The sequence below is a fragment of the Podarcis vaucheri genome (genome assembly GCF_965113315.1).
Source record: "Podarcis vaucheri genome assembly, chromosome: 6".
Taxonomy (NCBI): domain Eukaryota; kingdom Metazoa; phylum Chordata; class Lepidosauria; order Squamata; family Lacertidae; genus Podarcis; species Podarcis vaucheri.
Window position 1 is genome coordinate 13,733,479 of NC_138764.1, and position 27,300 is coordinate 13,760,778.

General features: G+C 43.5%; 1 protein-coding gene across 3 annotated transcripts in view; it reads right to left on the bottom strand.

Annotated features, from left to right (window-relative positions):
* The window catches only part of HMCN1 (hemicentin 1), a 316,075-nt gene that overhangs the window by 63,409 nt on the left and 225,366 nt on the right, over positions 1 to 27,300 (bottom strand). For all 3 annotated transcript variants that reach the window (XR_014220481.1, XM_082225398.1, XM_082225397.1), the window contains exons 59-70: positions 25,787 to 25,900; positions 24,755 to 24,957; positions 22,987 to 23,068; positions 20,704 to 20,835; positions 19,626 to 19,775; positions 18,426 to 18,585; positions 15,702 to 15,826; positions 12,626 to 12,809; positions 6,937 to 7,034; positions 3,121 to 3,399; positions 2,150 to 2,346; positions 1,671 to 1,752 (exon numbers count right to left, since the gene is read on the bottom strand). Coding sequence is in view for 2 of the 3 variants with exons in the window: in XM_082225398.1 (XP_082081524.1) it covers positions 1,671 to 1,752; positions 2,150 to 2,346; positions 3,121 to 3,399; positions 6,937 to 7,034; positions 12,626 to 12,809; positions 15,702 to 15,826; positions 18,426 to 18,585; positions 19,626 to 19,775; positions 20,704 to 20,835; positions 22,987 to 23,068; positions 24,755 to 24,957; positions 25,787 to 25,900 (1,806 nt within the window). In the remaining variant the exon portion in view is untranslated. The remainder of the gene's footprint in view (positions 1 to 1,670; positions 1,753 to 2,149; positions 2,347 to 3,120; positions 3,400 to 6,936; positions 7,035 to 12,625; positions 12,810 to 15,701; positions 15,827 to 18,425; positions 18,586 to 19,625; positions 19,776 to 20,703; positions 20,836 to 22,986; positions 23,069 to 24,754; positions 24,958 to 25,786; positions 25,901 to 27,300) is intronic.

A 27,300-nucleotide genomic window follows, 5' to 3' on the forward strand; every position in this document is an offset into this window, starting at 1 on the left:
ATGTGGCTGCCTCTGAAAATGGTTTTGAAACTTCAGCTAGTGTAGAATTCAGTGGCCAAATTGTTGACTGGGGTAGAACAGTCCAAATATATAATACTAATTCTGACACAACTGCACAGGCTACCAATTAAGTTTCCAGGCTAATTCAAAGTTCTAGTTTAGATCTATATAGCCTGGTTCAGCTCAGGTTCATACCCCGAGGCCTGATTCTCCCAACATGAACCAATTCAGCCCATACAACTGTCACATGATGTTCATGTAGAACAGCTTTAATTGATCGGCGAACCTCCCAATGACAAATGCTGATTACTTCTCCAGCATGTTCTCAGCCAAGATAATTTGATCTGTATAATGGTTCCCTCTACAGTGGTACCTCGGGTTAACTACTTAAGTACCACTCGTCTCTGAAATACAATACCCATCAGCCCCAGCTAGCATGACCAATGGTCAGGGGTGGGAGATGCTGGGAAATGTACAGTGGTACCTCTGATTAAGAACTTAATTCGTTCTGGAGGTTCGTTCTTAACCTGAAACTGTTCTTAACCTGAAGCACCACTTTAGCTAATGGGGCCTCCTGCTGCTGCCGCGCTGCTGGAGCACGATTTCTGTTCTTAACCTGAAGCAAAGTTCTTAACCTGAAGCACTATTTCTGGGTTAGTGGAGTCTGTAACCTGAAGCGTATGTAACCCGAGGTACCACTGTATAATTGTTTGCTCTAAAGCAACCTTCCCCAACCCTGTGCCCTCCAGATGTTTTGGATTACAGTGGTATCTCGGGTTACAAACGCTTCAGGTTACAAACACTTCAGGTTACAGACTCCGCTAACCAGGAAGTAGTACCTCGGGTTAAGAACTTTACCTCAGGATGAGAACAGAAATTGCACGGTGGCGGTGCGGTGGCAGCGGGAGGCCCCATTGGCTAAAGTGGTACCTCAGGTCAAGAACAGTTTCAGCTTAAGAACGGACCTCCGGAACGAATTAACTTCTTAACCAGAGGTACCACTGTACATTTCCCATCATCTCCCACCCCTGACCATTGGTCCTGCTAACTGGGGCTGATGGGTATTGTATTTCAGAGACGAGTGGCAGGCAACCAGGTTGAGGAGGGAAGTCTAAAGGCCTTGTGATCCTGTTTCAGCAGACCCTGTAATACATATGCAGCCAAACCCCTACCGCCCACACACTGGGCATAGTCCATTCAAACTCATAACCAAACCACCACCACCAGGGATGCTTCAGGCAGGTTAAGAAAGAAAGGGCTTCTGAAAAACACAGACACTTTGGGTATTTGCATGGCGGTCACATAAAAAGAGCTCTAGAGTGCAGTCTATGGGTCAGACTGACATGAATTTGATATTTGTGCACTGTGGAGCATTCCTAACCTTCACAAGCTGTGTTGGCACATTTTCTGTTGGCTGATGTTTGTGACCTTAGTTACTGAATACAGGCAAGTTAGGCTATTTCATTGCTCCCTTCTGAAGAGGCAGAAATCAGTTTCAGTAGAAAGCAAGAAATCCCAGTTGGAAGTGGTATTCTGTGTTCTTCTACCTTTTCCAGGGCTGTTATGTTTCACAATATCTAGCCTTAGAAACAGGTGGGTGAAAACTGAGCAATGCAATAGAAGCATTTAGAGATTTCTCCCCCACTACTGTACTCTTCAGTTAACCTTACCATGTACTCTTACTAAAAATTCTTTGTCATCGTCTCCTGCAGGGCTTGAAGCCAAACATGTGTATCTTCCAGTGTCTTCCACCTGCAGGAACACCCAGACAGGCTCAGTTAGGGATAACATTCAAATTAAACACAAATAATGGCAGTAGTTGGAAAACCATTTGGCTACATCACCCATTAATCAGTGCTGCACCAATGCAGTTGCATGGATGGAAGAAGAAAGAGTGTGTGTCTACCTTTATGTCTGGCAGAAAGGGAAGGAGGGAGAAGACAAGCAGAACTGACAACAAACGAAATGTCAGAATACAGTAAGGAAGGAAGATAAACTGGAAGATTAAAAGGATTCTGGACACTCTTCCTGGATTTCAGTGAGGTTCAAACATTTGACTGAATTGCATTTGAGATGATTTGAGACTTATTAAAATAATGGAAGGGGGGGAAACAGATTGGCCACAACTGAATGGTTGTATTACCGTTACCTGAGCACTAGATATCCGAAGGACCTCTCCCCCTCTCAGGATACGAATATCATCAGTCTGGGGCACTGGCCGTCCATCCTTCATCCATGTGATTTTGGGGATAGGAATGCCATCAGAAATGCAGAAGAGCTCCAGTGGTTTGTTTACTACTATAGAAATTTCTTCAGGATGACCTGATCCATTAATTTGAGGGGGTTCTGCGGAAGAAGAAACTTTCATAAATTTTACTCAAAAGGAATGTATCCAAATGTTAATGGAGCGGTGTGGGAAGAAGACGGGAAGAAGTAATTCTGACACTGCAGTTGTGTGAATCACTCCTAAGACTGGACCTAAGAATGGCAAGCCCAAATTGCAGTTTGTTCCGATTCAACATTAAAGCGGGTCTCTTTACCTTTACCTAGCGGCAGCTAGACTGGTGACTGGGGGCGGCCGCCGAGACCATATAACACCAGTCTTGAAAGACCTACATTGGCTCCCAGTACGTTTCCGAGCACAATTCAAAGTGGTGGTGTTGACCTTTAAAGCCCTAAACGGCTTCGGCCCAGTATACCTGAAGGAGCGTCTCCACCCCCATCATTCTGCCCGGACGCTGAGGTCCAGCGCCGAGGGCCTTCTGGCAGTTCCCTCATTGCGAGAAGCAAAGCTACAGGGAACCAGGCAGAGGGCCTTTTCGGTAGTGGCGCCCGCCCTGTGGAATGCCCTCCCATCAGATGTCAAAGCGATAAACAACTACCTGACATTCAGAAGACATCTTAAAGCAGCCCTGTTCAGGGAAGTTTTTAATGTATGATATTTTAGTGTTTTTTGGTTTCTATGGAAGCCGCCCAGAGTGGCTGGGGAAACCCAGCCAGATGGGCAGGGTACAAATAATAAATTATTATTATTATTATTATTATTATTATTATTATTATTATTATTATTATTTCTCCCTAGTCAGACTGAATTACAAAGAAAGAGTTAAGAATCCTTACCCAGCACTTTTAGAGCGAAATGCTTGTTGGCTTCCCCAGCTTCATTAGATGCTATGCAGGTGTATCTGCCTGTGTCATCAGTCTCGGAATTTGCTATATGAAGACCCATTCCTTGGTTTTCCAGAGACACGTGGAAACCAAGGTTTAAAGGCTGGCCATCTTTAAGCCACGACATATTAGGGGTTGGTGTTCCATCAGCCGAACACACCAAAGAGACTGGGTTCCCTTTTACAACCGTTACTTCTTCTGTTCCTCCACCACTGTCTATGATTGGTGATACTGCATTGAGAAAACACAATGGTTTTCAGTGGTATTCAGTGAATATAAATATGCATATATTTCAAGACAAAACTTTAGTCAACTAAACTGAATTTTTTTGGCATGGATCCTAAGAGCCACCAGTGGAAGAGTTGGGTGACTTTCCTGCCCCCTCCTCCCCCAGCACCCCCTTTCAAAAGCTCTCTCAAAGGGTGTGCTCGCTTCGGCAGCACATATACAAAAGCTCTCTCAAAGGGACTTCCAGGTTAGCGCCACCGGCAATGGCGGATTTCCTCTGATCTGGAGGAATCCGCTCCGTAAAAATCAGGGTCTGGACCACCACGGCGAGGCGGAGACCCATCAAAAACTACAGGCGGGAGAAGCCTGTGGACCTGGGATTCGGCTGGCACCTTTTACGCCTCCCCTACTCGCGGGGAAACCCGGCTACGGGGATCCGGAGCGACGTGGGATGAGCGGCGCAGTGCTTTGAATCAATTGCTCTTTTCACGGAGTGAAGCCGCATTGCTGTTGTCGGAGAGCGCTGACTTTTTTCCTGTGGACAACTGGACTCTAAACAAGTACCCGTGAGTAGAACGGAAAATTAGATTATTAAACTTCGTAATTTGGCACCGGAGCAGGAAGGTCTAAACAGGAAGTCCACCTTCCGCTTTTGTAAATAGCTTGAAGCAAAGACATCGCAAGCTAAAGTCTGGAAAGTTATCTGTAAAGGACTAAATTTCCATCGGTTAAAATTACACCCCCCCCCTTGGAAGCAGGAGAAGAGGGGGGAAATCTTAAATTGTTCAAGCCTGCAGGAGAGGGAGTAAAGAAAGATAAATTTCTATCGTCTTGAACCTGGGAATGGGCTGTCAAAGATAGACGTTTTGGGAAAGTTCATTGACTGTGAATAATAATGTATGTTGACAGATAGTCAAATAAGAGAAACATATTGACTCCAATGTTTCCTTTTGCACTAAAAAGGAACAAAGATTTGAAAAACGAAAGCAATTTTGTTGCTGGATCTGCTTGTAAAAGGATGGATACAAATAGAAATTGTTTCCTCTAGAGGGAGCTTTTGAACTGTTGTTGGAGTGGACCTGGGGAACTCTACAACTGTAGAGATTAAGGGTCGTGAGAAACAGACATTGACCTTGGACAAGAATGTTGACACAGGAAGCCTTAGTGTCTGCTTTGTGCAGGACAAGTGCTTTGTTGGAGCAGCTTCATGCGAAGATGGATTTGATGACTACTGCAATTGATAATTTCGGTCAAACAGTGAACACTGATATAGAACCTGCTCAAGAATTGACCCAGGAATCTGCCCTGACAGGGCAAGCCGCGGAGAAGACAAAGGAGGAGGTTGTTGAACCTCAAGTAATACAAGTTGAGAGAGATGTGGCCTTGCAGGAACATAAGCTGTCGTTTCTGATGACTGAATCTAGAGTGAGTCAGACTTGGAGAGACGGAGTCCTGTCGGGACTGGAGATGGCAAGTTGGCCATATCCTCCTATGCAGGGATGTCCTGACTTTTGGGATTTGGTTTTGGGCCAGGAGGAGATTGGAGTGGTCGAGGCCCTCAACTTTGGAGGGACATTGAAGTATGCTTTGGAATATTTTTTGGATTTTAGTGCTAACCATGGAGAACGGGCTGACCGGTCGAGAAGGGATAAAGACATTCTTAGGTTGTTCCTCCAAGATCTACTCCTCAGAGACAAAGGAAGGACATTAAGTACAAGACCAGCAGAAGACAAAGTAAAGTGCAGGTACAATTATGAAGAAGATCTGTAGAAGGGACATGGAAAAGAGTTAAGAGCCTCGGACATAAGATCACCAGGTTGATGGACTAGATGGAACAGACAGAAAGGACTGACAGAACCCGAGACCAGGAAGAAGAGACGGTGGATGAAGATTGGCAGAAAGTTTAAAAATTCATTTAGAGAAATATTGCAAAATTAATGACTGTTAGGAAAATATTGGAATGAAACTATTAGGCTTTAGTAGAAATGTTATAAGGAGTTATGTATAAATAAGTTTTTAAGTTCTAAGGTTTTTTTCTTTTTTTATGGTAAGATAAGGCTAAAATAAATTAAGACAACTAAAGGACAGAATGCAGTGAAAGATGGAAAGGATTTGCTGAGATAATTAATAATTAGAATACAAAAAAGGGAGGTGTGAGGAGGTCGATGAAACAAGTTAATGAAGATAAGGATATGGGAATATTGGATTTGTTTTAAAATTTATTCTTTTGCTCTTGTTTTTTATTTTAGTGTATTGTATGTTTTGTACTTTTTATTCTCTTTTTACTGATTTGTATTGTTTAATCTCTTTTTTCTTGCTTTTTCTTTTTCTTTTCTTTTTTTATGTAACTTTAAATTCCCAATAAATATCATTTAAAAAAAAGCAAAAAAACAAAAGCTCTCTCAAAGGTAAGGGAACCCTCATGAATGGGGTGGGGGCTATGGTGTGGGGAGCTGAGGGGGCAGATTACCTGAGGGAGGGAGCCCATTAAAGGTATCTTGCCCAAGGGCCCCTCAAAATCTGGAACAGCCGTGTCAACATAGAATGGGTCACCACAATAGCAAGGTGGACAAAAGAGCTGCAGAACACGAGGAACAGACGGAAATGAAAATGCCAACAAAAGAAGTGTGTTCACAAGACACAAGAGAGCTGCTTTTCAACATGAAAGCAATGTTTAACAAGGTACACAGTCCCCGCTCAGCGCTAAAGTATTCAGCAAATTGTTCTGAAGGGCCAACAGGAAGAGAAGACACTGAGCAGGAAGAATATGCTTCAGAGGTAACTGCTTTTAAACTTTCTGTCTGTCACATGATTGCTAAAATGTAATATGAAAAGCCCTTCAATTAAAAATTATACTAAAATAGTATGTGGGAGAAGGATGGGGGTGAAAACAGCACACCTCCTTAGCGTGTCTGCTTTTTCATCTCCTTCCTCCAGAGACCCTGAGAAGGGTACTGAAATTTTAAGTGAAATCCTTAGACCTTAAAGCTTGAAACCAATAAAGAAAACAAGAGGTTCTGAGAAGGAAGACAATATAGAAGTTGTGAGGCACTTTCGTGGTGCAATTGACTCAGGTCCAGAACAGAAATCTTATGAAAGGGGGAGAATGTTAGGATATTTCCGTTCCACCTTAAAAGGGAGCAGGCTTTGTGAGTCAGAGAGTCTGCGCATGTCCTGTTCACAGGATGTTTATGTTTCCTATTGCTTTCGTTTCTCTCTCTCTGTCGGAGACACTGACGCAGGCAGTCATGTCTTTCTTTGTTCTGATCAACGCTGAATAAAGCTTGTAAATAATGCTCTCCTGCGTGCAACTTTTGGCTGTGCATTATCTGCTGATAGAGTGTGCATGAGCTCTAGAATGTGGCAAGTTTTTTTTCTAGAAACTCATGTCGCTAATAGCTGATACTGCGTGCCTACGGGAAGTCGATGGATCGTCCGGCAGACGGCTTGGGGCCATGATGGACTTTATCTCCCTGGCAGTATCCCAACACATAGGACTTGAAATTCATGTTTACCTATGCAAGACAGAATGAGGCTTACCATAAACTTGAAGACTATGGTGCTTGTTGTCCACACCAGCTCTGTTGGAGGCGACACATGTGTACATGCCAACATCAGCTATCTGTGCTCTTACAATTCTGGAAGGGACACAACCAAAGTCATTTTTCAAATGGTCACAATATGAAACACTTTATTCTGTCTGTTGGACAAGGCACTCCAGTTTCGAATTAGTGGACTGCAGGGAATTTATGAATGTGTGATGCATTTGTTGTTTGGGAAAGGCCTGTTGTAGACCTTAATGGCTTTTTCATGGATAATGAGTCTCAGGAAAGTGTAGAACTGGCTTCCTCAACCTCGGCCCTCCAGCGGTTTTGGGACTACAACTCCCATGATCTCTAGCTAGCAGGACCAGTGGTCAGGGATGATGGGAATTGTAGTCTCAAAACATCTGGAGGGCCGAGGTTGAGGAAGCCTGGTGTAGAACATGCATTTATTTAATGGAAAACTGATGGCATTCTCTCCCACCATCTACTGTCATGTTTTTCTAGTGCCTGGTGAATACCTTTTTTTAAAAAAAAAAACTTCCCAGCACCTTTTAATTCTGTTAAGACCCTTGTAATGTTTCGTTTTATTCTGCTGCTTCATTCTTCTATAGCTATTATTTTAATTTTGTATTTATTTCTGCTTTTCTGTCATTCTAGAAAGATTTGCATGAAAGAATGGCATATATTTATATATACAGTGGTGCCCCGCAAGACGAATGCCTCGCAAGACGGAAAACTCGCTAGACGAAAGAGTTTTCCGTTTTGGAGGTGCTTCGCAAAACAAATTTCCTATGGGCTTGCTTCGCAAGACGACAATGTCTTGCGAGTTCCTGCTGGTTTTTTTCCTTCCCCCCCCTTTTTCTAAGCCGCTAAGCCGCTTATCAGCTGATCCGATCAGCAGATAAGCCGCTAAAAGCCGCTAATAGCGCTAATCCGCTAATCCTTCAATGGGCTTGCTTCGCAAGACGAAAAAACCGCTAGACGAAGAGAATCACAGAACGTATAGATGATAGATAGATATAGATATAGATATAGATATAGATATAGATATAGATATAGATATAGATAGATAGATATAGATATATAGGCTGCAGGTTTTGGTGTCTTCGGGTGTCTTCCCGTGTAAGAGTTGGGGTGTCTGGGCGACGTTTCGACGAGGTCTCACTCGTCATCTTCAGGCTGGTGCTTTCGGCTTCAGATGACGAGTGAGACCTCGTCGAAACGTCGCCCAGACACCCCAACTCTTACACGGGAAGACACCCGAAGACACCAAAACCTGCATTCCTGTACCCGTGAAAATCTACGAAAGCAGATATATAGGCTCTAGATATAGATATACAGGCTCTAAACCACATGAATCAGCCTCTGAAAACTTCTTCCTACAAGAATGAAAAAGATGTTAGAAGAAATTATTCATAAAGATCAAGCAGGTTTCCTCCCGGGCAGGCAGATGAAAGATAATATAAGAAATATAAGAAATATATTGGAATATCTGACTGCCAGGAATGAGAAACAAGCTATACTAATGTTTGTGGATGCAGAAAAGGCTTTTGACAACATATCTTGGGAATTTATGTTAAAAAACTTAGAATATATGGATGTTGGGAAGGAATTTTTTAATGGAATAAAAGCAATATATACAGAACAGAGAGCAAAGTTGATTATAAATAATGTGACTACGGAAGAAGTAAGAATATCCAAGGGTACAAGACAGGGATGTCCTCTCTCGCCATTGTTCTTTATACTGGTGTTGGAGGTTTTTCTAAGTTCAATAAGACAAAATGAATTAATAAAGGGGGTGTCAGTAGGTCAGAACGAATATAAAGTTAAAGCCTTTGCTGATGATCTGGTAATAACGATAGAAGAACCGATAAGAAGTGTAAAAGACGTTTTGGAGGAGATTGAGCAATTTGGTCAGGTGGCAGGGTTTATACTAAATAAGAAAAAAACTTAAATAATCGCAAAAAATATGGATCAAACTATGATAGAAATAATGCAACAACAAACAGGGATAGAAGTGGTGAAGGAGGTTAAATATTTGGGAAGATGGCTAACTCCCAAAAATATTGATTTGTTTCAAAATAATTATATACCAGTGTGGAATGGAATAAAAAAAGACCTGGAGGTGTGGGGACGGATGAAGTTATCTTTATGGGGTAGAATTTCAACGATTAAGTGTACTTCCAAAGATGTTATTCTTATTTCAGACTATTCCGATAATTAAGGGGATAGCGATTTTTAAAGAGTGGCAAAGAGTAATTTCAAGGTATATCTGGCAGGGTAAGAAGCCAAGAATTCAATTTAAGTTATTAACAGATGCAAAGGAAAGAGGAGGCTTCACGCTGCCAGACTTGAAACTATATTATGAAGCGTCATGTCTCTGTGGGTTGAAAGAATGGATAAAATTAGAAAATACAGAGTTGTTAGATCTAGAAGGATTTGATAACAGATTTGGATGGCACGCGTATTTATGGTGTGAGAAGAAGAAAAATCATAAAGATTTTGAGAACCACATTTTCCGGAGATCTTTAATAGAAATATGGGATAGGTACAAAAACCTATTAGAACCAAGAGTTCCACACTGGCTATCTCCGTTAGAGGTTATGAGTGTGAAGAAAATCAATATGAGAAGGAGTTGGATTACTTATGGAGAGCTGATAGTTAAAGAAGATGGAAAATGGAAAATGAAACCTTATGAACAAGTAAAAGAGTATGTATATGATTGGTTGCACTATTTTCAAGTTAACGAAATGTTTAAAAAAGAGTTCAAAGAAAGGGGATATGTAGAAAAAGACTCAAAGTTTCAATCGGAAATAATAAATAATGATTATAAAATTTTATCAAAAATGTATAAAATGCTGTTGGAATGGTATACGAAGGACGAGGAAGTTAAATCGGTTATGATACATTGGGCCAGAGATTTTGGATATAATATACAATTTGATGACTGGGTTAAAGTATGGAAGGAAAATATAAAATTTACGCCATGTACTGCGTTAAAGGAAAATGTTATGAAAATGGTATACAGATGGTATATTACACCGGTAAAATTAGCAAAAATGTTTAAAACATGTAATAAATGTTGGAAATGTAAAGAAAAAGAAGGGACATTTTACCATATGTGGTGGGAGTGTAAGAAAGTAAAAGGTTTCTGGGAGATGATATATAATGAATTGAAAAAGATGTTGAAATATACATTTGTAAAGAAACCAGAGGCTTTTCTTTTAGGAATTGTAGGAAATGAAATAAAGAGAAAGACTGTAAACTTTTCCAATATGCAGTAACGGCAGCAAGAATACTAATGGCCCAGAGATGGAAACAAGAGGAATTACCGACGCTTGAGGAATGGAGAATGAAACTGATGGATTATGCAGAATTGGACAAATTAACTGGGAAAATTAGATATTTAAGAGACCATAAGTTCATCGAGGACTGGGGGAAATTTGTAGAGTATCTGAAAAGTCTATGTGATGTGCACACAACGCTGGTGGGATTTCAAGAAGCTCTGTGAAGGTTGAAGGGGGGGGAAGATGGGGAGGGTATACTTAAAGGCAATATTAAATTTAGGAAATGCGCAGTTAAACATTAAATATGGATGATTGGCAGAGAAGCTGAAGGAAGTCCAAAAGAGAAAATTTGTGATAAATTTTGATATGGTGTTATATGTATAATTGTATTGAAAATTAATAAAAATTATTATAAAAAAAAGAAAACTTCCTACAACATATTGCAATTTCTAAGATTGGTTGAACATGGCCCTTTCACAATAGCATCCAGATACCCTTTTTGAATTAGAATGAGATGTAGGAATTTTCCATAGTTGCCCCTGATCCCTTTTTTACTAGGAAGCATCGCTTTCCTTTAAAGGTCTGCCAAAGTATATCTCAGGATAGGTTGGGTCTCCCACAGGTTCTTTGCCATTACGTAGAGGGCAGCCAACATTACCAAACCTATTATAAGGGAGTCTGGAGAGAAACTGACTATGTTTGACAAACCTACTTGAGAGCCAGTTAAGCAGGGGGGCCACTAGGGGCGCATTGGAAGATGGCCGACAATACCATCTCTCCGACCCACACGGGGTAATTAAGAGGCTGTTATGGGAGTAGGCAGCCTCCCTTGTTGCCCCAAGGAAATGGAGAACACTGCCCTTGCCTGCTGTGCCCATAAATCACCCCCTAATTCGAAAGAAGGGGGTGTGGGCCCTAGGCAGAATGCCCCCGTGTGGACCTCGGCTCTCCTGGACGCTGTCTCTGATCGCGCACTAGCTGCAGCAATTTGGAATAATTAATTACAAAAGAAGCAAATGCACATATTTCAAGTGAAGAAGGGGAGTGAACTCTGCTAATTTAAGTGACCTCTGCGAAAGAAGACGACGGGTTGGAGAAACAGGAATATTTTACGATGAAGATACACCAAAGGCAACGGGACCGAATTGGGGGGGACGGGACCTTTTTTACTTTCCTTCTATGTGATTTACAAGAACCCCTCCTCATTAGAATCGTCGGTTGAACTGACCCAAGCAGGATGATTAAGGTCTGTGTGGAGATAAACTTTAACCAAAAGTATGCCTTATGGAGATCGAGAAGCAATAAGAGCCTTTGGGAATGGCGCAGCAATTAATTCGGAGTCGCCATCTTGACAAAGGATTTATAGCCGAGAGAAGGAACGGACTTGTTTTCAGACTGCATTCCTGGTGAATCTATTCAGAGGTTTTGAGAAAGGAGGCAGATTGGTGAAGATTAATGAAGATTAAGACTGTTTTGATGTATGGAAGTGATGTTATATGGAAAACGTCTGAATATGGCTACTGGATAAAAAAAATAATATCCATGCAGAATTACAAACTGTTCTAACCAGCTTGTGAAGACTATCAGAGGTCACAAAGAGAAAGGAAAAATACATGAAAATAACAAGAGATGTGGAAAAACAATAAGAAAGGACTGGAGAGTACTGTGAACATCATAAGGTTAGATTTGTGGACATTAAAACAGCAGTTAGAAGCAAGAAGTTGATTGGATCCCCTTCGGAACTTGAAATATGGGTACCCCCAACAAAAATTTAAAATTCAGCTGTGTAATTTGGAATTTATGTAATTTGGTTTGATTTGATGTGATTGGTCAGTTAATAAAAAAATATTCTTAGAGAGCCAGTTAAGCATGAAATTCACTCCTTACACTCGCCCTGGGAGTTTTTCAGGACTTCTAAAATAGATACCAGGAGGAAGAACTGAAGGAATAACATGTAGTTCCATCACTGAACTAAATAGGTCTGATGCTGGTTGGTCATCTAGATCAGGGGTCAGCAAACCTTTTCAGCAGGGGGCCGGTCCACTATCCCTCAGACCTTGTGGGGGGCCAGACTATATTTTTTTGGGGGAAATGAACGAATTCCTATGCCCCACAAATGACCCAGAGATGTCATTTTAAATAAAAGCACACATTCTACTCATGTAAAAACACCAGGCAGGCCCCACAAATAACCCAGAGATGCATTTTAAATAAAAGGACACATTCTACTCATGTAAAAACATCCGCGGCCCGGATCCAGCCCCTGGGCCTTAGTTTGCCTACCCATGATCTGGATTGAATGAAATGCAGAAAGCAAGTGCCACAAAATAACAATTGTATTGATTTAACTTTCAGCATAAAATGTGCAAAAGTGGACTGAAACAACTGGTACCTTACCTGAGAATCTGTCCAGCTGAAAGCAACCTGATGTGTGTGGAGATAGAGAGAGGCAGCCCGTTCTTCAGCCAATTGATCTGCGGTGGTGGAGTTCCCACAGCCTGGCATTCAATGTTTATTGAAGTCTCCAGCAGCACAGTTAGAGCCTCGGGTTCATCTTTATTGTTAGTTATAGTGGGTGGAACTAAATTTTGTAACCAAATGCAGCAAAAACAAACAAAAAAACAACTTATTTTCCCCCCCAGTAGTTTCACCTTGCCTCTAACAAATTTTATACTCAAATTAAAACAGTACAGAGTAATATCAGTAAAACTATGTAACTATCTTTTAAAAAAAGTATTATGGGGGGGAAAGCCATTTGGTGACAGGAGCAACATAGAAAACAGCTTAAGAATGGGGTCATGTGGGACTTCTGTTAAAAGCTTATACCGGTCTTGGGTACCACATCTGGAATTGGGTACCTCTGGTGAAGGGAAGAGGATGGAGGCTGGAGAATATGAACAGAGGTACAGTGGTGCCTTGGTTCTCAAACGCTTTGGTACTCAAACAACTTGGAACCCAAACACTGCAAACCCGGAAGTAAGTGTTCTGGTTTGATAACTTTTTTCAGAAGCCAAATGTGCTCTGTTTTGAGTGTTACGTTTCCAATTTGAGTGCCACATTTCTGTTTTGAGTGTTACGCTGAGGTATGTCTGCTTTTGCTATTTATTTTGTGTTTTTGTTTTGGGGGCTTTTTTGCTTTGCTTTTGTGACTGTGTGGAACCCAGTTCGGCTACTGATGGACTGACTGTGTGACTGCAGTACATCGTTTATTGCTTTCATTTTATGGATCAATGGTCTCGTTGGATAGTAAAATTCATGTTAAATTGCTGTTTCAGGAGTTGCTTTTAAAAGACTGGAACGGATTAATCCATTTTGCATTACTTTCTGTGGGAAAGCGTGCCTTGTTTTTGGAACGCTTTGGTTATGGAACTGACGTCCGGAACAGATTAAGTTTGAGAACCAAGGCACCACTGTATTGGCCAGGCTTATACGTTAAACGGTAGATGCTAAAAAAAAAAATCCTGATGAAGCTCACCTTATGCTGAACCCCAAGATGGAAGTAATAACACTTTCCTAATCCAAGGAGAAGGGACGCGGGTGGCGCTGTGGGTAAAAGCCTCAGCGCCTAGGGCTTGCCGATCGAAAGGTCGGCGGTTCGAATCCCCGCGGCGGGGTGCGCTCCCGCTGCTCGGTCCCAGCGCCTGCCAACCTAGCAGTTCGAAAGCACCCCCGGGTGCAAGTAGATAAATAGGTACCGCTTACCAGCGGGAAGGTAAACGGCGTTTCTGTGTGCGGCTCTGGCTCGCCAGATGCAGCTTTGTCACGCTGGCCACATGACCCGGAAGTGTCTCCGGACAGCGCTGGCCCCCGGCCTCTTAAGTGAGATGGGCGCACAAACCCCAGAGTCTGTCAAGACTGGCCCGTTCGGGCAGGGGTACCTTTACCTTTACCTTTAATCCAAGGAGACATTCCCCAAGGTGTTCCAAACCAAACACTATTGAAAGTCAGGGTGCTTGAGGATGCTATTCCTTTAGCCAGATAATCGTCATGTTGAATTTCTTTATAAATCTTTCACATAATTTCACATAATTGTGCCTGTGGCCAGAAACAGATCTTGCTTCGGCCATCAAAGGAAGCACAAATGATAGCTACTGTGTCTTGACGTTAGTCAACTGGACCCTGCAGTTACGCGGTGCAACCGTAGCCCACTGAGTTCTCCTTTTTCGGAAACCACAATTCACACACTTCTCGGAAATGCATGGACGCTGACTCATAGGCAGTCCGTTCTTGGTCCAGTCCCAAGGCACCAGGAAAGGGAGAAGTGAGGCTGGGAGGAAAGGGGCTAAATAGAGGAATGTTCTTGGAGACTACTCTGCTCTCTAGAGAATGAGCCAAGACTAGCCAGTTTCCATAACAAATTGGCACCATCTTAAGAGTCACAGTTATCCAGCACATGTGTTTACGCACAGTGTTAAATAGGAATAGGTACATTTATATGTTACATACAGTGGTACCTCGGGTTACATACGCTTCAGGTTACAGACTCCGCTAACCCAGAAATAGTGCCTGTCCGCTGCTCCCAGAGCTGCGGGGGGGGGGGGGAAGGGGGGAATCATATTTTTCCTTGATTTCCTCCCCTGAAAACTAGGTGCGCCCTATGGGCCGGTGTGCCCTATAGGGCGAAAACTACGGTATATTATTATTAATTATTATTATTATTATTATTATTATTATTATTATTATTATTATTATCATTAATTATTATTATTAAATTTTATTTGATGCTTTCTCTCACCAATAGGTGAACTTCCAGAAGTCTCAAGAATCAAACTGGAAAATATATTATAAGTTGGGAGGATAAAACTATGACTGTACAAAAATGATTGTTTTGTGTTTCCCTAACAAATATTTTAATGAGTCTTCTGAGACTGAAAACTTTCAGTAATTTTAAAGCATCCAGCGAATTTCTAGGCAATTGGACACGCAAACACACACACACCTTTAAGGTTAAATGGGATTGCATAGTTGTGTAACTGAGCCTACATTTTTCCTGGGCTTGTCCTCTTACAGCAGGGGGTGAATAATCTCCTACAGCCCATGGGCCAAACTTGGTCTGTCCAGATTTCACTGTTTGACCTGTGAAGCAATTTCGGACAAGCCATGCCCACCTGCCCTACACGTGAACCACCTATGAGCTACATGAAATTCTTCATAGTTTTAAGCCCCAGAGATCTATACATTAGCCAGCCATAATGCTTAATTCCCCAAGCCTGTTTAGTTAACGTTATTATTATTATTGTGTTTCCATCAGCTCTTCCTTTACACTGCAGATTTGATCTTTATTTGTTTGTTTATAATCTGCGCCTTTATAAAAAAAATATTTCAAGGTGAAGAATAAAATCAACATAAAAACATTGGCAAATCATGGTTGGTTAAAAAAGAAAACTCATGTTTCTCATTCAGAGAATCATAAGACAGGTGCTTCTAACCTTATCATGCTAAAAAAAACCAACCACTTAATAACAATACTCACCATATACATTGACATTGAAAATTCGGTCTTCTTCCCCAGCAGGGTTGCTAGCAACACAAGTATATTTCCCTACATCACTTGTGAGGGCTCCAACAATAGTGAGCAAGCTGCCATCTGGAGCCAAGCTAAAAGAAGGAATCACAGAAAATGGAATAATTAGAAGCATCTAACTTAGTTGGTCTTTAAGGTGCTACAGGAAGGAATTTTTTTATTTTATAGAAGCGTCTGAGTTAGGGTGTTAATCTCAAGACCAAGAGAAATAAGCTTGAATCGAGATTTATAATTACCGTATTTTTTGCACCATAACACTCACTTTTTTCCTCCTAAAAAGTAAGGGGAAATGTCTGTGCGTGTTATGGAGGGAATGCCTACGGGTGGCATGCCTACGGATTTTCCTCCTCTAAAAACTACGTGTGTGTTATGGTCGGGTGCGTGTTATAGAGTGAAAAATACGGTATATACCGTAATTTGTGGTAAACCGAGTATAACGGGGTCAGCAACATGGAGCCCATGGGCCGGATGCAGCCCATGAAGACCGTTTTACCGGCCCACGAGCCTCCCCCACGGTGAGTCCCCTGCGCTGCACTAAACCAGCACGGCACAGCGCAGAGACTCATCGAGCAGCGCCGAAAATCGCATCTGTCTGCGCATGTCCAGACACCGAAAATCACTTATTCACAGGTGCGATTTCCGTTGTCTGGGCATGCGCAGATGCGATTTCTGGCATTGCACTGCACCAGTCCGGCCCACAGACGATCTCCATGGGAGGGATCCGGCCCTTGGCCAGTAAACCTTGCCAACCCCTGGAGTATAACAATGCCTAGTGACCACATTGCATCTTAGAATCACAGAGCTGTTGAGTTGGAAGGGCCCTTGAGAGTCATCTAGTCCAAACCCCTACAATGAAGGAATCTCAACTAAAGCACCCATCACAGATGGCCATCCAAGCTCTGCTTAAAAACCTCCAGTGAAAGAGTATCTACAACCTCCCGAAGGAATCCATTCTACTGACAGTTTTTACTGTCAGAAAGTTCTTCCTGATGTTAAGTCGGAAACTCCTTTCTTGTAACTCGAATCCATGTGAAAATGACAATCATATCTGCCTCTCCTCTTTTCCAGGCTAAACACACCCAGCTTGAAGTGTTCAAAATTCCCCACCTATAAATTACCTTAACCATCCTTAAGTGAGCCAGTTTGTCCTCCTGTTCATGCTAGTTATCAGAATTAAGTGTGAGAAACAGAGATATAAGAAGTAGAGAAGCTGAGAAGGGGAGAGAGGGTTTGTTAACCCAAAAATGGAAAACGAGTGAGGTCCCAACTAAAGAAGAGTGACAGCTTAAGGTGACATAATATGCACAACTCACAGACTTAACATACAAAATAAGAGAACAAGAAGAAAATACGTTGAGATAAGACTGGAAAACGTTTACTGTATATATGGGAAATAACTGTGTGCGGCTGAAAACGCAGCATTAAGATAAATTCAGTAGTGTGAACAAGTTCTGATGGATGCAATAATGGAATACTGAATGGTATAGTTTTTGCAAAATATGCAGGGATTTATGGTATGTAAAATGAACCACTGAAAGAGAAGAAGGGAAGCCATTGATATCTTAAGGATGTAAAACGAGTGTTTTAAATTGTAAAACAGAAAATTTACTAAAATTATATACCAAGAGAGAGAGAGAGAGAAAGGGAGACCGAAGAAAGGAAGATTGTGCCAAAATAAAAGTGATCCCCTTCATTGATCACTTCCTTGCCGTGGCGAAGGGGCTTGAATAACTCAGAGAAGCTATGAACTATGCCGTCCAGGGCACCCAAGATGGACAGGTCATAGTGGAGAGTTTGGACCAAACATGATCCACCTGGAGCAGGAACCGGCAAGCCACTCCAGTATCCCTGCCAAGAAAACTCCATGGACAAAGACAATGGTCTGTATAGTTAAAGCTATGGTTTTCCCAGTAGTGATGTATGGAAGTGAAAGCTGGACCATAAAGAAGGCTGATCGCCGAAGAATTGATGCTTTTGAATTATGGTGCTGAAGGAGACTCTTGAGAGTCCCATGGACTGCAAGAAGATCAAACCTAGCCATTCTGAAGGAAATCGGCCCTGAGTGCTCACTGGAAGGACAGATCCTGAAGCTGAGGCTCCAAGACTTTGGCCACCTCATGAGAAGAGAAGACTTCCTGGAAAAGACCCTGATACTGGGGAAGATTGAGGGCACAAGGAGAAGGGGACGACAGAGGACGAGATGGTTGGACAGTGTTCTCAAAGCTATCAGCGTGAGTTTGACCAAACTGCGGGAGGCAGTGGAAGACAGGATTGCCTGGCGTGCTCTGATCCATGGGGTCACGAAGAGTCGGACATGACTAAATGACCAAACAACAACAACAAAAGCAGAAGAGAAGCATCAAAGAAAGAATAATGTAAGACAGGTTAGTAGTTGGTTTGCAAAAGGGAGTTGGAACGAAATAAGCCGATTTTAATACCACCTTGTGATGAGATGGGCTCTTTGGGGCAAAAAGCAGTGCTTTTGTTCTAGAAAAAATGGTGCTGGTACTGCGTACTCTTGAGTACCCCCAGAAAAAGCAGTGGTATTCCCACTATCCTGGCATTCCCCCATATATCTTCCCTTCTATGCTTCCTCGCCTCTATTCCCCTTCTCTGTTTTAACTCCTGCTCAGACTCTGGCTTGCTTCAGAACGAGAAAATGCAACACTTAACCTTATCCCCGGAGATTCACCGCCACTAATTAGTTTTCCATCTTTCAGCCACTGAATTGCAGGTGCCGGAATTCCATGGGCCTTACAGGAAAGCTGGATGTTTTCCCCAAGAATGACGCTGACGTCACTTGGCATTTCCGAGCCGGCAATATCTGGAGGAACTTTAAGATGGTGGAAATGTGTATTAGTAATACCTCCATGTGAGTCCAGGTGTTGATGGACTTCAACTCTCATCTGCCCCTGTGGGCATGGACAGCATGGGATGATGGGAGTTGTAGTTGAACGATACCTGGAAAGCACAAACATTGGCAACCCCTGGGTTAAGCACATCTGCCACCCTGTTATGTATGTACAGTGGTAGCTCGGGTTACATACGCTTCAGGTTACAGACTCTGCTAACCCAGAAATAGTGCTTCAAGTTAAGAACTTTGCTTCAGGATAAGAACAGAAATTGTGCTCCGGCGGTGCGGCGGCAGCAGGAGGCCCCATTAGCTAAAGTGGTGCTTCAGGTTAAGAACAGTTTCAGGTTAAGAACGGACCTCCAGAACGAATTAAGTACTTAACCTGAGGTACCACTGTACTAAGCTTGGATCCTAGAACAATAGGCAAGTAGGATCCTGAATGCAACAACTGATTGGCTTGCAGGAGAAGACCAATCAGGCTCCAGGAGGAAGTTAATCAGCCTATTAGGGTGGTAGGATTGTAGAATGGAACAACTGATTGGCCTGCAGGAAAAGACCAATCAGGCTCCAGGAGGGAAGCAGAATCAGCCAATCAGACAGGACTCATTGTGTAAATATGTATATAAAAGCCTGAGGTTTGGGGGGCAATTCAATCAGTTTTACAAGCTGCAATGAGGAGCATGAAATCACTACAGGACTCTGAGTATATTTCACACCCTAAAGGTCTGCCAATGTTTGTACAAGTACTAAAGTCTAGTAGAACATATCAACACCGTTAACCACCATGTCAATCTGCTTTTTCCAACTCCTGCTCAAAATTGCCGGTTGCTGCTGGAGGGGAAGAATGTGAAATGTCATGGTATCAGGGTACAGCGAAATTGTACCATGGGTGGTATTCTACGAACACGTTTAGGGGTCACATGAGAGGTAGAGAGAGGGAGAGCATTCCTCATGCATATGGAACATTCACTAAGTGCTACGTTGGACACAAGCCAATAGGAGAGTATACACAAACATACCTTGAACAGAAAGAACGTAAAATTTCTGAGCTTTGCCTTCCACATTTGAAGCGATGCAGGAATAGTTCCCATTATCCGAATGCTGAGACCTGGCAATTTGCAGCTTGCTGCCGCCTGACAAAATGTGCATTTCGAGGGATGCAGAGTTTTCTAAAAGCAGGGAAACAAGAAGAAATCAGACCGCAGAAGTTTCGGTTTGTTACAAACCGGATCATTCTCACCTCAAACTTGTAAACCACTTCTAAAAAATAAAACAACCAGCCACCATATACCTATACTTAATTAGGGAATGAGAACAAAAAGCCCATATGCCCCGTTTGGTTCACCCTGCTTTCCTTCCCACCCAGCCCCCTTAATCTTGACACAACAGGCCAGCGGGTGGGTCCCCAATCTTGGGATGACAGGCTGGGAAGAGTCATCTACAGTCTATGGTCCTTTCACTAGGCTTGTTGTAGGTGAGCCAACTGACTTTCAGGTCACATCCCGTGCTCTCTCTGACACTTAATTGAGCACTGCTGACTCAGAGGCCCTGAATTAATAGGTAGCAATCCATTCTTTGCTCTCTTTGCCATGTCACAAAATGGCACTCATTTCCACCAATTGAGAAATCCAGGTTTCGGACAAGTTCTGATTACTTGCAGTAGTGATTACTTTAAAATAGAAGAGAAGGAGTTTCATACTACGAGAACTCTGGCAAGAAAGCCTGTGGGCAGGTAGGGTCTCAACCTGTGTACCACATGGAGTTGGTAGACAGCTGCCCTGGACACAGAATTGACCTGTGCCTCCATGGACAGCTGTGAGTCCAGAATGACTCCCATGCTGCGCTCCTGGTCCTTCAGGGGCACAGCTACCCCATTCAGGACCAGGGAGTCCTCCACACCTGTCTGCCTCCTGTCCCCCCAAAACAGTACTTCTGTCTTGTCCGGATTCAACCTCAATCTGTTAGAAACAGGGTCATATAAAGAACCCTGAGGGTCACCTCCACTGTAGCCAAACACAACCCACTTTATTTTCCAAGTCACATCTTGTCTGACCATTTAGAATGACTAATGGCTATGGAATCTGCAGAACATATTACCGAGGGGCTTCCCATCCTTAAGCCACGTTATCGTTGGTGGAGGAATTCCAGTAGCGTCACACGAAAAGGTCACAGGGTTACTGATGGTTTCATTGATCCACTCCAGGTCAGGGCCTTCAATGCTGGGGGGCACTGCCAATGAGAACAGTGGTAAGACACAGGCGCATAATAACCCAAAAGGCTCATCTGGGAGAATGAGATGCTCTGACTGGAGACCCCACACTTTGCCCCCTTTTCTCTCTCCAGCCAGCCACAGCTTCCTGTTATGCAATCACCATAAGCACAAACAGAATTAAGAAGCACCCCATGCACAGCAAATTAGGTTGATTAACTATATCTAATATGGGTCAGTCTGTCGGTTAAGTCTGCTGACCTTTTACCCGGTGGCCGGCGTTGCAGCCAGGCAGCTGAGCCTCAACAGTTTTCCAGTGTAGGGTGGAGAGGTACGCTGCCTTCCCCACTACGTCACGGCCGGCCGCGTCATCTGTGCTGGGGGACGGCCCCAGCCAATCAGCTGGCAGGGTGGGTGTGGCCATGGGCAATTTAATCGCTGCATGGACGGATGGACGGACAGCCCCCTCTTCCTAGCCTCTTCGTTGGATCGCCCAACCCACCCACCCTCTTTTCATGCTTTGCTCGGATATGGCCTTGCTATGGCAATTGTTGGCCGTGTTGTTGGGGCCGGGTAGGAATTTTTCTACTTGGCACCGGCCATTTGGTTTTCGCCTACCTAGTATCAATCACCACAACTTTTGTGAGGTTAGGCATTGGGTAAGCCTTTGTTTAGCTGTTGCCTTCACCAGCCCCTCCTCAGTAAGAATATCCTGTTAAAGGGATCCGGGGTGTGAATTCTGTCAAAAGCCTGGATGTAGGCTAGGGCCATGTAACAGCCCCTATAGTATATAAACCTGTGACTGGAAGCACAGGTTTATCAGTCTTTAACATCAGAAGGAATATCTAGACCATGGGAGCATTTCAGCCCTGCTCTTGAGTTTCTTTAAAATCGAAAACAGCTTATCTTGTATTCCTTTCTTTGAATTTGTGCCATTTAGGTTTTTTAAACCTTTTTGTAAAGGCAATACTAAAATTTTCACAGCTGAGCCCTCAACTCTTTATTACTGTGCTTGGCTTTCTTCAAGTTGGGCTGTGTCTAAAACTTGCCATTTAGGTTTTCAAACCCTTTTTGTAAACTCAGTTTTAGAAACTGTACCTTTGAGTCCTTAATCCTTTATTACTGCGCTTTGCTTCACCCAGGTCGAGCTAGGATTATAATACTTCAGAATTTTGGGGAGTTTTACCCCCTTTCTTTGAATTTGGTCATTTAAGGTTTATTATTCCTCTATTTCCTTCTGAGGAAACTGAATAGTTCAGTGAAACGAAGTTTGTAGCCGGCATCCAGTTAAGGCTTTGTTCAGTTCTAGGTTTTTCTAATTTTGACCTTAAATTTTTTGATTTTTATTATTTATTTTATTTCTATAAGATAATATTTCTAGTCGATTACTTTTTGTTTCAGGGATTTTCACGGTATTTCATTTGTTTTGTGTACTATCTGATGTAAGTCATAGGGCGCCCCCTATCAGTGGTTTACCCTTCCGTGGACTCCCTGCAGATGGGCAGGAGTCAAGTTATAGCCTGACTTCACCCCAATGCCTAAGCCAAACCACTCACATCTGTAACCAATAATGTTGTGGCCTATTTGAACCCATAAACCAAAATACTCTGTGTCAGTGTGTTTTATTGTTCCCCTGGGAACTTTGGGGCTTGGGTGCCTTGGCACGCAAGTCGCTAAAGTAGGGGTCAGCAAACTTTTTTTGCAGGGGGTCGGTCCACTGTCCCTCAGACCTTGTGGGGGGCCGGACTATATTTAGGGGGGAATCCCCCCCATGACTTCCCCCCCCCTTCTCCACAGCAGTGGACAAGCCATGGTGGCTGCTTACCTGTGCCTTGCGAGCAGCAGGGGCTGGCGGCTGAGAGGGACAGTGAGTGGCGCAAAAGGGCTGGCTCCAGAGAGGGGCTGCTTAAAATGGTGCTCAGCCAACCACTACTCAACAAAGCCCAGCCCCCTTCCTCCTCTAGGCAGGGCAGGGAGAAGCCAGGAGGAGGGAGGGAGGAGGCGCCACCGCGGTGTGAGTGAGGGAGAGGGGGGAAACTGGCACAGCCCAAATGATCAGAATCCCCGTGCCAATCCATGTGGCAATTCCCAGAGCGTCCATGGGCCAGATCCGGCACCCGGGCCTTAGTTTGCCGACCCATGTGCTAAAGGTTAACATAGTATAAGCTTACCATGAACGTTAAGATGGAAATTTTTATCATCTCGTCCCGCAATATTTATGGCTTTACATACATACTGGCCTGTATCAGACACCTGAGAATACAAGAAGGAAAAGGATATGCAAGCCACTTTCCTAATTAACAGCTTCAAATTTTTGACTAAAAAAAAACAACATCTTGCTAACAGGATACTGTAATAACAACCACCATAGTGGATACAGTGCTCATGCATTATCTTTGGGTGGGGTGGGGGGAATACAGTCTTGTAACATAGGCCATTCAAAAACACATACTATGATCTCATCCTAAGCATACTATCTCAGGCACCATGAGAACATTTTCAATTTTAATTCTGAACTCACATTTTCTATGTTTCTGAAATCACACCATGGCACACACTAAGGCTTTTTTACCATGACCCCACGCTGACTATTTTGTAATTTTTTAGTTGGTCCTAATAAAGATATTCTCTTGCAGATTTTTTTTAAAAAATATTGTTCTGATGTGCTGATTCAGTTGCAAATGTTTTATAAATAGATGAGTTCCCTTTAAAGCTTTATTTTCTTGTTTGCTTTTAAGGCAAAAAGGCGAACACTTCTTTTTTTCAATCCATGCTCTTGTTTCTGAATAGGAAAGCAAAGCGGCTACAAAAATTGGCTGTCATACCAAGGTGAAATATGCGTAAAATGAGCTACTTACATTTCCCATGTATGTCCATGACTACTGATCATGACAATTTATTCAAATATGCAACTGGCCATGCAAAAAAATCAATACATGCAGTGGGGAAGGGAATGAAACCTATCTTCTGTGGTCTGCCAATTAATGAGTATGTAAAAAAGGCTCTGCTTATAACCCTCAAACTATAGAAAGGGCTTTCGGGCTAGATGATTGGTTCCCCCCCCCCCAATCACCTCTTCCTTTATCACTCTGCTCCAATGTATTGCTATTTTTGCATTTAAATAGGTAAACGTAAAGGACCCCTGACAAGTAGGTCCAGTCGTGAACAACTCTGGGGTTGTGGTGCTCATCTCGCTTTACAGGCCGAGGGAGCTGGCGTTTGTCTGCAGACAGGTTTTCTGGGTCATCTGGCCAGCATGACTAAGACGCTTCTGGCGAAACCAGAGCAGCGTACGGAAACTCCGTTTACCTTCCTGCCGGAGCGGTACCTATTTATCTACTTGCACAGGTGTGCTTTCGAACTGCTAGGTTGGCAGGAGCTGGGACAGAGCAACGGGAGCTCACCCTATTGCGGGGATTCGAACCGCCGACCTTCCGATCGGCAAGCGCTAGGCTTAGTGGTTTAGATCACAGCGCCACCCGCATCTTTTTTTTTTTTTTTTGCATTTAGCATATGTCAATTGAAGACTCTACGGGAAATGCATCCGGAAGGCAAAATGTATTTCAAGCAGTTAGTGATCTGCATGTAGCCAGTCTGGCAAGCTACACAGGCTATCTATAAAACCGGACAAGTTTGACAGAGTTTCTCTGAAGCTCACAGACTGATCGGCTGCAGGGCTGTGCAAATTAAGGTTACCTGGGGGAGTCATTTTGCCACTTCTTGAGGGCTTCCAAGTCACAGATTGAAGTGCTTGCTTGGTATGTATACATTGCTTGCTGTCTTAAAATAAAACCTTTGATCTTCTCACTCACTTGTGTATTTTGTATTGCTTCTGAATCTCTCATTTTAAAAGAACCACCTTGCCTTTGGCAAGATGAAGACCTAATTCATGTTACAAAAAATGGACTGCAAGTTTTTTTAAAAAGCAGAATAGCATACCTCAGCAGCTGTAATATGAAGCATCTGCCCATCAGCTACGATCCCCATGTTAGATGAGGCTGCAACCATCCGCCCGTTCTTGTACCAGCTGATGACAGGAGGTGGAACAGCATTGGATTCGCACTCTAATGTCACCGGAGTTCCCACTCGCACATTCACGACGGAAAGCGCTGCTCCGCTGTGGTCTTTTATGCTGGGAGGGACTTAGTGGGAGGGAATATAAGCAATGTTATTTCCTTGGCTTTCACCAGAAGGAAGAATCGCTACCTTAAAAAGGAATAATAATAATAATAATAATAATAATAATAATAATAATAATAATAATAATAATTTATTCATACCCCACCCATCTGTCTGGGTTTCCCCAGCCACTCTGGGCGGCTCCCAACATAATATTAAAAATAGAATCAAACATTAAAAACTTCCCTAAACAGGGCTGCCTTCAGATGTCTTCTAAAAGTCATATACTGTGGTACCTTGGTTTAAGAGCAGCTTAGTTTATGAACAACTTGGATTAAGAACGATGTAAACCCGGAAGTAGGTGCTTTGGTTTGTGAATTTTGCCTTGGAAGCAGAACATGTTTCGCTTCCTGTTGAGTGTAAATTGAGTCCCCCGCTGCTATGGGAAAGCACGCCTTGGTTTAAGAATGCTTTGGTTTAAGAACGGACTTCCGGAACGGATTAAATTAATAAACCAAGGTACCACTGTAGTTGTTTATTTCCTTGACATCTTATGGGAGGGCATTCCACAGGGCGGGTGCCACTACCGAGAAGGCCCTGTGCCTGGTTCCCTGTAACCTCACTTATTGCAGTGAAGGAACCACCAGAAGGCCCTCGGCGCTGGACCTCAGTGTCCGGGCTGAATGATGGGGGTGGAGACGCTCCTTCAGGTATACTGGGCCGAGGCCGTTTAGGGCTTTAAAGGACAGCACCAACACTTTGAATTGTGCCCGGAAACGTACTCAGAATTATTAGACATTAACATTTCCCCCACTTTCAATATTATTTCATTTTAAAGCTGCAGAAACACACCATAAACAGTAAGGAAGCTCTTTCTCCTGCTTTCTCCAGCACTGTTTCTGGCTATGCAGACATATTCTCCACCATCGGACAGACGGGCCCTAGGAATCTGCAGCGTGCGGCCCCCTGAAATGAAGAAGAAGAGAAGAAGAGTTTGGATTTGATATCCCGCTTTATCACTACTCGAAGGAGTCTCAAAGTGGCTCACATTCTTCTTTCCCTTCCTCCCCCACAACAAACACTCTGTGAGGTGAGTGGGGCTGAGAGACTTCAAAGAAGTGTGACTGGCCCAAGGTCACCCAGCAGCTGCATGTGGAGGCGCGGAGATGTGAACCCGGTTCTCCAGATTACGAGTCCACCGCTCTTAACCACTACACCACACTGGCTCTGTCAAAGTTGACAGAGCTGTTCAGATGGGTTATCAGATCACCACTGCTTGAACAGAATTTTACAAAAGTTTCATGTTGAAATGCAACAGGGGCAAAAAGAGGGGGGGTATGTTTTTAAAAGAGAGATGGAGAGAGATTCATGACAGATGTCATTGCTGCGCATGTGATACACACTGATCTTAGTGTGTTTTTTTAGTTCATAGGCTTGGACCACCACCCAATGAGCCAGACACGCAGCCCTTATCCTATTCCCTGACAGTGGCCAGGCCACACTGTGCCTGAACTACCACTCAGACACGGATGTGTGGGCTTGCAGAGACCACATCCGTATATTCCTGCACCCCAGGCCTCTTTTTTCCCCCTCCTTCCATGCCCACGAAAAGCTTCGATCCCTGCCCTATGGCAGCAGCGAAAGGGTAGGAAGGCAGTGTGTGTTTGAGACAGCCAGGCAACTGTGTCATGGGCGCCTCCGATGCCTCGCCCTGTTGTGGGCATTGCAAGAGTTGAAGGGGGGCACCAGTCATAGCTGTCAACTTACAGATTTGAAAATAAGGGACCGGCAGCCTCGAAAACAAGGGATCAGCAGCCAAAATAAGGGATTTCGTATGTTTAACTTCTGGGCCCCTCCGAGCCAAAGGCAGAAAGCCCAGCCAGCAGCCAAACGAAGCCTCAAGCGCAGCAACCCGGCAAAAGGGATGCAGCAAGGAAAACCACCGTCACCTCTCTGCTGGGAAGCGCTGAGCAAAGGCGAGTCCCCAGGCAATGCAGCCGATTTGATCGGCACAAGGCATGCAAGCTCCACCCCCCCAGTCGTTCTTAGACTCCTTATTGGGTGAGCAACGCAGCCAAGCAACACAGTTGGAGCTTCCTTCCTCCCTGGCCAACAGGGAGGGAGGGAGGGAGGGAGGGAGAGGAGCTGCTTCCTTTGAAACACGGGAAATTTAAGGGGCATCATCAATAAGGGACAGCAGCGGGACATGGCGCTGGGATAAGGGACTTTCCCACCAAATAAGGGACGGTTGACAGCTATGGCACCAGTACTGCGTACAGGCACGCACTTCCAGAAAAAAGCACTGTAACAGTGAAGAATGTCAAGATTTCCAATAATAAGTAAGAAAAACAACCCTAAAAATTGTC